At 50.5% G+C, this 10,778-nt stretch overlaps 1 protein-coding gene across 1 annotated transcript; it reads right to left on the reverse strand.

Annotated features, from left to right (window-relative positions):
• Window positions 1–234: 234 nt before the first annotated feature.
• On the reverse strand, window positions 235–9,296 carry LOC128269228 (uncharacterized). Its single transcript, XM_053006631.1, has 7 exons — window positions 9,072–9,296; window positions 7,618–8,990; window positions 7,195–7,539; window positions 3,889–4,077; window positions 2,313–2,944; window positions 2,021–2,252; window positions 235–1,956 (listed from the first exon to the last, which is right to left on the reverse strand). The coding sequence occupies exons 1-7, from the start codon at window positions 9,294–9,296 to the stop codon at window positions 1,896–1,898; spliced, it is 3,057 nt and encodes a 1,018-aa protein (XP_052862591.1). The 3' UTR covers window positions 235–1,895.
• Between the last annotated feature and the right edge of the window lie 1,482 nt (window positions 9,297–10,778).

The following is a 10,778-nucleotide window of genomic DNA, read 5'->3' on the forward strand; positions in this document are numbered from 1 at the left end:
AAGACTGTGCGATTTTTATCACTATCACTACGTTCTAGGCATCGCGTAGCGGCACTGTTAGGCTGCAAGCATTTTCTTTCTTAAAGGACCTACTTAAGACTACTACACCACTTATGTTGAGGGCTGGGAACGAGTGAATAAAGAGAGAATATATCATTTTGTTAATACGTTTCGAAGCAAGCTTTTCTTTTCGGGGACTGTTACAGTTTACAAGCGTGTTGTGTTGCTGCGGTAAATAAATGTCCATCTCGGTATTCTTTATTGTATGTTTCAATAGTATTGTTACACTGTTTACGGGTATACGCGGGTACACGGATTAGGGTATGGCGCGCGCATCAGGCGCTACGCATGGTTACCAAATAGATGTCGAAAGATAGCTGCAGGTTCTTACAGGCTAACACATTGTTCAACAATCATATTTTTATCGGTTCTTCCTTCAAAGTCACGAGTCTACATCATAAGAATATCGGATCAAGCGGGCTCCTTTTGCTGGATTAGTGCGTAATGTTGGGGGATGCTCCGGAGGCATCTCTCTTCCGGTCTTGGTTGACGGGATTTGTTTCAAACACTTGTAACTATTTTACAATATACTGTGTTATTGGTGGGTTACAGTGCTTTAGATTGGGGGCATTATTCTCCATCGGCAATCGCGGTCAACAAAAGCGGATAGTTTCGGGTTGCTTTGGTAGAACAGTGTGTGCGCAGTCAGAACTCGGGTTTGACTAGATTTTAGTGTGTATGATCTAGTTGATCGTTGATCGTCTCCACTGGGCTGGGTGTTGGTAAAAAACAATGGGCGTGTTTGGAAGTTGTCACGTTGTACAACACAACACACCATGCTTAGATTGTCGCAAAAGCTGCCAAGCAACAAAACCTACGAAAAGGCATCATTAGGTACATTACTGCAATTATCATACGTGAAGTTTAAGGTAAAATTATGCTGAGGCACGATCGACTGTAGTGAAAAAAATAACTGGCAAAATACTGCTAAGGAAAAGGATAATTCGAGAAGAATTTGTTAATGAGGAACATTCGCTCAACGGCGAATGCTCCTAATTTTTTCTCATTCGCACCAGTTTAAACACTTATACACTAGGGAGACAGAGAGAGAAAGAGTTCTTTAGCACTACACGCAGGTTACACTGAGAACGGCATTGACCCAATGAATGGGACTCTGGGTATATCCTCTAAACGACTAGATAGTTGACAACCGTACATAACAAATCGTGTGTCCTGTGCTGGCTGGACCACGGTTCGGTCCGTCGAAACCTGCCTCCTAAACCTTTCTGTATTGTTTCGAAAGCTCTCTCACACACACACACACATACACACACATACTCACACAGCGATTAACAACAACAGTAGAACTCTGCGGAAGAGGGTCCACACTACAAAGGATCTACATACACCGATATCAAAAATAAGTTGCGCCTTTCGTTCGATCCGAACGACGGTGTCTCGAGGGACCAACCCCTCGCGACTTCCTCTGTCCCAGTTCTACTCTACGGGGATAGTAGTTGGCTAACGAATAGCTACATCCACAATGAGCTTCTTCTTGCTGACAACCGGCTGCTACAATCCTGTTCCTCTGTGTGACCAGCGCCTCGCGAATTATGTCCAATCGCCAACCTTGAGTTCTAACCAAATCCTTCTCCGTCTGTCTAAACATTCCGGTTTTCAAGTGGATGGTTCCTACCCAACCAAAGTGCAGCGCCCTTACTTTAAGTGGTTTTGTCTTCCTTTTCGCAGACCAGTCAAAAATCGACAAATCCTTTGCGTTAGCCATCAATCACACGCGCCCCTATCCCTGTATCACACAGCGTTCACTTCCACGATCAACGGCACCACCATTTGTCATCATTTAGCCTTAAAGCTCGACGACGCTGGTGGCAAATTTATGAATTCCACGCCATGACGACCTTTTTGAACGGCACAAAGATACCGTGCAGTGGCTCACTGAAACGGGAGTGGCAGAGGAATTACTGGTCCGTTCTCAACTCATGCGTCCGGCGCTACTTACCACTCGAAGAAGCGTTTCCCATCGATGGTACCGTCACACTCGCCCATACTGTTTGGAAGCTGCAGCCCGACGAAACTGTCCTCGGAATCGGCACCGGCCAGCGGGCCGATATACCGGACGCGGCCCACCACGATGCGCCCCGATCGTGAAATAACCTTGGCCAGGTGGCCCGGCTTCAGACATTTGGCCGTTTTGGGCAAAAATGGCAGCGCGTGCTTTGAAGGGATGAAATCTACGGGAAACCATTGATTAGACCAATGGGAACTGGGGACTTCGACGCCAAAAGGTTTACCTCTTTGTATGTCATTCTCGGAACAGCGGCGATGTTTGGCCGTCGGATGATGAGGATGTCCCGCGTGGCCGTGCATCACGCTGTGCGACAAACCCGCCGGAGTCGTAGGAACCGGTGTCGGTGGTTGGCCCCCGCCATCGAGGGAATCCTCCATCAGCAGCATGTTGCCACCTTCCAGCGAGCGGCGCAAAAACTCTTCAGCCTCCTCCAGCAAACTGTCCGTCGAGCCACCGGAATCGCCGTGGATGCGGTACAGCGACGGTCCACCGTACCGCCGCGGACAGTTGCAGTCATGCCGTAGATCGGGCAACGAACCGCGAATCTTGTGTATCAACGGTTGGTCCTGAAACGTGACCCGTGGCGTGTAGTGCATGCTCTCCGACGGGCGCAGGGCCGTGTTCTGGTGGTTCTGGCGACAGATGGCGCACCGCATCGACGGGACACTCCGGGACCGGTGGTGCTTGCTGAGCGTCGAGTACCGCGAACTGGCCGAGTAGCTTTTGCACGAGTCGAACGAATCGCCCCGGTTGGTCCAGAAGGCGTCCGTCTGGGTCGTTTGCGTGGCGATGCTGCTCTCGTTGACCGTCCACTGCGAGACGCCGGGCGAGGTCATGCTGAAGCTGGGTGGAATCCTGCGACCGGTAAGAAAGTGGAACATTCGTGTTAGATCTGAAAGCTTGGAAGAAAGCCAACGGTATGAGCTGAGGTCAATGCAACCACAGGACTTATTGATTTATTTTGTTGATGCAGTGTGCAAACAAACCAAAGCATAATTACTGAAAATAATCTACATACTGCTAAACGCAATGGAAAAAGAAGGATTTACGAAAGCATAGATAAAATTAAATTCCGTTCAGGCTTCACAGGAGTCCGTGAGACCGTCATCCAATTCTTGAACCCAATTCTTTGAAAAGTAAATATGAAACAATAAATATCTCTATACTACACTCAGCGTTAATTTCGGAACGATGGATGCATTTGAAAACCGAACCGATTCACGAAGAGGGAATCCGATGGCGATGCATAGCCTGCTGATGAACTATACCGTTTCAAAGTACATAGTTTTGAGGAATCGGAACACGTCCAAAACTTGTTGACACTTTCGCCAGATTGACGTCAAAATGGGTCCAAAATGGACCAGAAAATTTAATATGTTGCTTCCATCAAAATGTTTTCGAAACGGTGACGATTTTTAATACTATTTTGAGAAAGAAAACAAATTGCGATCCTATCAAATGATAAACATTTTTCCACCCGATTGGTATGCACCGTGCGCCCCAAATGGAATGGAAAACAATATCCGAACGAAATGAACGAAGGATTGTGAAGGACAAAAAACAGCACGACAAATGGTTGTTTTCGACGGAGTTAAAATGAAACATCCAATGGGCGCGGGCGGGTGTGTGGGTTTTTGCCTCTAGCACACTGGCAGCATGGCGTCTCCATCGGGCTGCCGTCTAGTCGGTTTTATGTCTTCAGTCTGGCAGTAAGAATCCCCTGTCTCTTTGTTCGGCGTTTGTTTGTCAGCTGAGTGTCGCATGATGGCGATTGATATGTCCTAGTCCTAGCGTAGTACCCTTTGGTGGCTTCCGGTGTTCGTAGAAGGTTTCCTTTGCAGTAGTTGGGCGACCGGTTCGGGTCGCCGTTCTCGTCCTGCTGATGCTGGCAGAGATGATCGGCCGATCGGGACAGCTCCGGGACCATGCTGGTGAAGTTAATATCACTCAGCAGCACACGGCGTGCCTCCTGCGTTTTGTCCGACGGTCTGCCGCGGCGTGAAATGAGCAAAAGATCAAAAGATGCATTCACCACGAGGCTCACACGGCCCATCAAGGACATTGCCAGGGAAAGGAGGGCCCGCACTGTGAAGGACCTACTTAATGGCTGTGGGACGTGGGATGGTGCCAGTGTGTTAGTGTGTTTGTTTGTGTGTTGATGGGAGCATATTGAAGGCGACACAACAATTGGCTGGAAAAGCCGCGCCCGACCGCCAGTGGCAGTAAGGGACCGCAGGACGTTAAATTTACATCAATTAAGATTTTAAAGCTTGGTTCCGCCAAGATAGTGCTCGCCGAAGAAGGGCACGTTCGCCGGGTTTACCACGAAGTGCCACGAAGATGATCTGAGACAATGCCCGGGCCGCCCGGGTTTGGTTTTTTGTCCACGCGAAGCGATCCAAGAAATGGGGTTTAGTCACGCTACACGGCACCGCGTTCGTTGGCGAAGGAGAAAGGACCCGGTTCGATGGAACCGGAAGCTCGATGATAATTCACTTTACACTCGCGCAGTTTAGCGGCGGCAACAAGCAACGTGTGCAGCACTTCCGGGATGACAATTGAAAAGTGCCGTCGCAGCGGCATTAAGGACCGAAGGGGTTCTTGCATGTTCGTCCGAAGCGCGACGATCCGATGCTCTACTCCGGAAGTGTCCGGAACCCATCCGGATGGTTTGTCCTCATAACACATTGTAGAAAGGATATCTTTGTAACAAAAGTGTTGAGGACCATAATTGATTGATAAAAAAAATAGGAGACGGAGATACTTTGAGACACATCCTGTCGGATTTATCTCTTTGTTTGGTAAAACTTTCCACGTACGCTTTTCGGCGCAGCGACCAACCGACCACCCCGCTGTGGAAGCCATAACATTTGGCTTTCCAACTTTGGGATGTGAAAACTTCCCGGGACTTAGCCCGTGACTTCGACGAACGCTTTTAAAATAATTATCTCATAACTTCTGACACCCCGGATTACGATCTGGGGCGGTGGTGCCGGAGGACACGGTTCACCAAACCGCCATCGACACCAGCATGTGGACGGAACCGGATTCGACATGTAGTCCTATGACCTTTCCAGCGGAACTCGCATGTTTTGAAGCTGCAAACTGAACCGACCAAAGCTACATGGTTCGCATTGAGTGGCGAGCAACTCGAGTGGCGCGCGCGCCCGTTAGGAGCCACAGAACCGTGCGAAATTAGCTGGCAAGTGCGTATTTTTCGAGAACCAATCCTGGGGGAACCGACCGAGCGTGGTCTCATTTGTTGGATTCGTATTCGTTCCACACGAGTTCGTCCTACGGAATGAAAGGCAGTGGCAGCACGACGAATGGAGAATTCTTCCAATTACCATTCCTGCGTGGATTATGGTCCTGGGCAAAATTATGGGCCCAGATCCCTACGGCAATGTCTGCCACCTCACAACCATAATGCCAACGCCTCCGTTAATGCCGGGCGTCAAGACACGGTCGTTTCAGGAAAATGCCATCTACGAGCAACTAGGACACGGCTGCCAAATGGGACTCCCACCTTTTAATTTGGAAGGAATGCAAGATGAGCCTTCCGAGCCCGGTCCGATAACGAACTGATAAGGCTCTTTAAAGCGTGTGAAACGTCGTTCAACAAGCTTTAAGACTATCCTGTACGAGCTTTAAAATGAATCGTGAGTTCCAGAAAAAGGCTTCGGATTGAAGCTTTTAAACGTGCCGCACACATATTTCCGTATCATTTCCAAGTCATTTCTGTAACGGTTGAAAATTACACAGCAGAAGGAAAGATTGAAAAACGACAAATGGAAAAATATTCTCGGAAACGAAATCCTTAACTGCGGTTGACATTTAGCTGCGCCCCGCGAAGCATTCCCGGGAACCGGGTTTCGTCTGTGTTCCATTTGGGTTTCGATCTGGAGAGAAGTAAATCAAGTTACGACAAGAAAAAGAATCGTTCAAATTTATGGACGTCGCCAGATTGCGCTGCTGGCGTCGGTGGAATGATTGGCAAGATGAAAATGAATGCTTCTGCTTCTTGATCCGCAAAATGGCCCCCGCGCCCTTCATGGAACACCCGCTTTGACGCCTGATGTCCGCCTTAAAAACGGCGAAACCCGTTGTTTGTTTTCCTTCATCCGCCAAAAAAGGGATAGTTTTTCTTCGTCTGCACTATCGATCTCGTGGCCGTGGTACGAGCGAAGGGCAAACAGAGCTCGATTTCAGCTCGCAGTCTCGGAGCCATCGGGGCGCCACACATCGGCGAAAAATGGATCAAATCATTGCAAATCCTGCTCACATTACTCAGTCAACCCCTCGGGGACCCAGTGGGCCAACCTACAGCAATGAACCACGATTTGCAGAAGCAATATTGAGAAGGCTTAACGCTCGATATCCCATCTTGTAATCCAGTTTGAGTAGACACACACGCAGATTTGATCTCGAAAAACAGATGATAATGGAACCATGGGGCGCATTGGCGGTTATGGCCCGTGGAATCGGCCGCGATAGGGGAAAGAAACTTTCAATGGTAAACAACAGTTGCGAGACCTTTACAAATTCCACGAACCTAAGAATATTTTAGCCGTTTACTTAATTTGCTTTTAAAATATTTAACAATCGGTGCGTTCAATTTTCAGTCGGCCAGGCCCCACACTGAACCAACATCGACCTACGATGTGTGTGTCGACTGAAACCCCACGATTACCTACGCATCTCACGGCTGTAGACCAATGGAGTAACAGAAAGTAACTCAATCTTATGTTTTGATGAGCTTGACGTGTATCATTAAACGATAAAGAACCCGGCACAAGTCGGAACACGGACCAAAACCTGGATCGGATTTCGACGCTGTTTGTTGAGCCGTGCACTTGAGCACGAGGAGGAACCAATAGAGCTCCGCTGCCGAATTGTAACCATATGTAAGCGTGTGAGTGTGTGTTCAAGAGTGTGTGCAGAGTGGTCAGAGTAAAGTGTTGGCACTGGGAAGTGGTTAGTGGCGAAACCACAACACACTGTTAACGAACGGGACAAAAGGTTAGGTTGGGTCCACAGGAACTGCACGAAATCGAATAATAACTCTCGCTGGGACCTCCGGGCCCACCCTCGGGGGGGTTGCTTACCTGAGCGGGAATTTACCTTTCCCACCGGGCGGCGGTGGGACGAACTTCGACGGCAGTGTATAGAGCCCCGGGACGTACTCCGAGCCGGCGAGGTGCGTCTCGGAGCGCCACTGCTGGGCCGCCACGGCCGAGATGTCGGTCTGGGCGGCCCGCGACCGTTTCACCTCGTCCCCGGACGCACCCTTCACGCCACTGTCCGCCGCGATGACGGTGCGGAGCGTTTTGCCCGGCGGCAGATACTGGTGCGGCGAGTAGGTTCTCGGCGAGCGCGAAAACTTTACCGCCAGCGGACTCCGGTTGGTCGCTCCCGAAGGTTGCACACGGCTAGTCGGGTGAATGATAGGTCTGAGGCGAGTAATAAGGACCGCTTCAGCACAAACCAATTTCCCATCGGTCTCGTGTCCGCCCAGCCCTAAGACTTACCGGTAGGCCGGTGGATTGGGGCACGTGTTCCGGCGGCCCATCTCCAGAATGTTTTCCTCGGTGATGCCACACTTCGAGATGTCCGTCTCGATCAGTACGTTGTAGTTGGTCCAGCGACGCCCCAGGGCCCCGGCAGCCATCAGCGAGCTCGGTCCGCCGATGTCGAAGCTGTCGTCTTGGCGCAGCGGCGTGGAACTACCGTCCGCTCCTTCCTTCTCCAGGCTCGAAGACTTTGTGCTAAAGTCCAGGCTTTTCTTCATATTCTCCAGACTCAGCGAATCCTGGCTCTCCAGACTTTTGCCCTTCTCCAGCCCGTCGTAGCCACCGTCCGGTGGTTCACTGTCGCTGCGCTCGAGGGAACCGCCGATCCGATCCTGGTCCGAGCCCATCTCGGCGAAGCTCACCAGCACCGGTGTGCCCGATTGGCCCGCTTCGTGCCACGGCTCGTAGTCCGATATCGACACCAGGTCCTCCTGCGTGATGTCTTTAGCGTTGTCGTCCGACGAAAAGATCAGCTCGATGTCGTCAACCTCTTCCTGGTTCTCGGAGTCGCTTTTCTTCACCTTACGCCGCTGGTCCGACAGATCGGACACCGTATAGCTGCCGGTCACGGGTCGACCGTGGACCCCTTCTCCTTCCTCTCCATCGGTGGCCGGTGGCGGCAGGTCCTCGGCAAACACCGAGTTGTCGCCCTCGGAAATGGAAGCATTCGACTGCCGGTCGACGTCAATGTGCAGGTTCTCCGACGAAACCTGTGTCACGCCCATTGGGTCCGAACTTTTCCGCACACTCAGCTGATCCTCGGTGGTCACGCTAACGTACAGGTTGCCTTCGCCCTTCCCGACCACTTCCTCGCGCACGGTGACGTCATCCTCCCCGAGATCTGCCCGCTCGGCCAAGGTTTTCTCATCGTCCTCATCGGGCGTGCGATCCACCGAGTCTTCGCCTTCCTGGGACTCAACTATTTCTGGTTCTGGTTCTCTTGTGTCCTTCGCGTCCGAAGATTCGCCCTCGGAGCTGCTCCCGTCAATGTTGATATTGGACGACACCTTAATCTTGACGTCGATGCGCGATGCCATTGCCGAGTGCGTGCCCGTGCCGGGGTGCGATACGATGTGTATGTCGGGAACTACGGATACCTTCTGCTGGTGGGTCGTGTTGGCATCCTTCGTGGACGATTGCTTCGAGCGACCCGTGTCGGGGGCAGGTTTCGGTTCCCTCCCGTTGTCCTCCTCGTTGGTTGGCGGTGGAGATGAACTGTCTTCGGGGGGCGGTGGTTGCGGTTTCGTCTTACGTTTCTTTAATCTTTTGCATTTTATGTCGGCCCCAAGTGCAGCTTCCGTAGCTGCGTCCGTATTCGTATTGAAAGTGGCCTGTGGTGGGACAATCGATGTCAAAGGAGTTTCGCGATGCCAACCACGGTTTGTCGGGTCACTGTTCTCGAGAGGCTTAACGGGCGCAGCCTGCCGCAGCCCCTGTTCCACCGTGTCCCGAACGGTGATCTGCTGGCGCAGCTGGTCCACTTCCCGGCGAGATTCCTCTAGAGCTGTCCGCAGCGAGACGACGGTCTCGTGGAGCGCCCTCACTGTGTCGAACGGTCGCACATAGGACTGGAGTGACGAGCTGGAGTCACTGTACGGGCAGTACGAGACCCGGCCATACTGTCCGGCTCGTTCCATCGGGACGCCGTTGCGCGGGGAAACGTGTGCTGCAATTCCTGACTCATGACGATCGAAGGACTGTTGAGAGCTGAAAAAAACAAGTAAAGAAAAGAAATAAATATCGTTTTATTGAATTAAATCGAATCAAAAGTAGCAAGTAGTGTAACCGGTTTAAAATAGATCCTTAACCGGTTCAGAACCTGTTCGAGCAGTTATTAACCCGTTCGATAGCCGATTCAAACAGGAGGCCCTGAACTTCTCGATTCTTTAGCATCTTTTAGATCTCCAGCAAATGTCATATTTACCAACATATTTTTTAAAATTGTTTAAACTAAAATATTTCATCGATAAACCGGCTTTTTCAAATTTCCTTAGAAATTGTAGTCTGTGATTTAAATGTGATACGATTCTATGCCGTGAGTGATATCAAGCCCAATTCAAGGCAAATTCGACTTTGCCAAGGCGGAACAGCAGAAACATTGAAATTCGCCGGCCGTTTAGCGAATGGTGCTGAGCATAATTGACAAAACATAAACATCCTTTCAGAAAACCGCTTTACCTTGATGTCGTTTAGCAGAGGAAATAGAGACCCAAATGTTCCACTGATGGTCTTGCAAAAGAGACACAATTGGCCGGAATCGCCTCCGGGGAAGTTTCGGCGTGCCCATAAAAACAAGCCAGACAATGAATGATAATGGATGTAACAATAATTGATGAAGCCGCACGTCGGGATCGTTCCTACTTCCGGCGGATAGCCCGCGAACATTCATAGTGGTTGCTCAAAAATTAATTTTCGGCCGTCTTCGTGCTGAGGAGAGCGGCTTAAGGTATCATCCCACACGGAGCGACGAAGCGACCCAGTCTGTCGGTGAAAATCGAGAATTTTCTTACGATATCCGGCAAAATAAGCCTCGGGCCTCGGCGGGGACCACTGACGACGTCGACCGAGAGCGACTTCATGCGCGTTCTTTATTGCTATTAATGAGCCCAAAGCTTATGTTTCTTGTTCCTGGCTTGGAAAAATAATAACAAATGAGTCAATGGCATCGAATAAACATTGGCGGGTGTGTCTTAGTTCCAAGTAATCAACTAGAGGTTATCTTTTAATTTGGCCAAAAGTCAGCATTCCACCATTGGGTCGCCACGTGGCCGGACGAACACGTAAGAAAACGAAACGGAATCATTAGTCGGTTGTGTGCTTTTCCGGCTTCGGAGTAGTCCGTGTTTTTGTTGTTGTGTATCCTCTCTTTCTGGTAGCTCATGTAGAGACAGAGCCGCAAACGGTTCCGTTCACCGAAAAACAGTATGTTGGCTTTTCCGTCCAATTAGTTCCATCTTTCGCCGGGTTTGTGGTGGTGGCCTTCGTCAGGATATCGTTAGCGGGTGATATTAAAGGGGTCTCCGACTAGTTTCACGTTCTCGGCGGGCCATTACAATCGATTTTCATACATTCCGCTGCAGATTGCTGCTACCCACCGAGGGAGGTGAGCATAAAAGAGG

Source organism: Anopheles cruzii, chromosome 2 (assembly GCF_943734635.1).
Source record: "Anopheles cruzii chromosome 2, idAnoCruzAS_RS32_06, whole genome shotgun sequence".
Taxonomy (NCBI): Eukaryota; Metazoa; Arthropoda; class Insecta; order Diptera; family Culicidae; genus Anopheles; species Anopheles cruzii.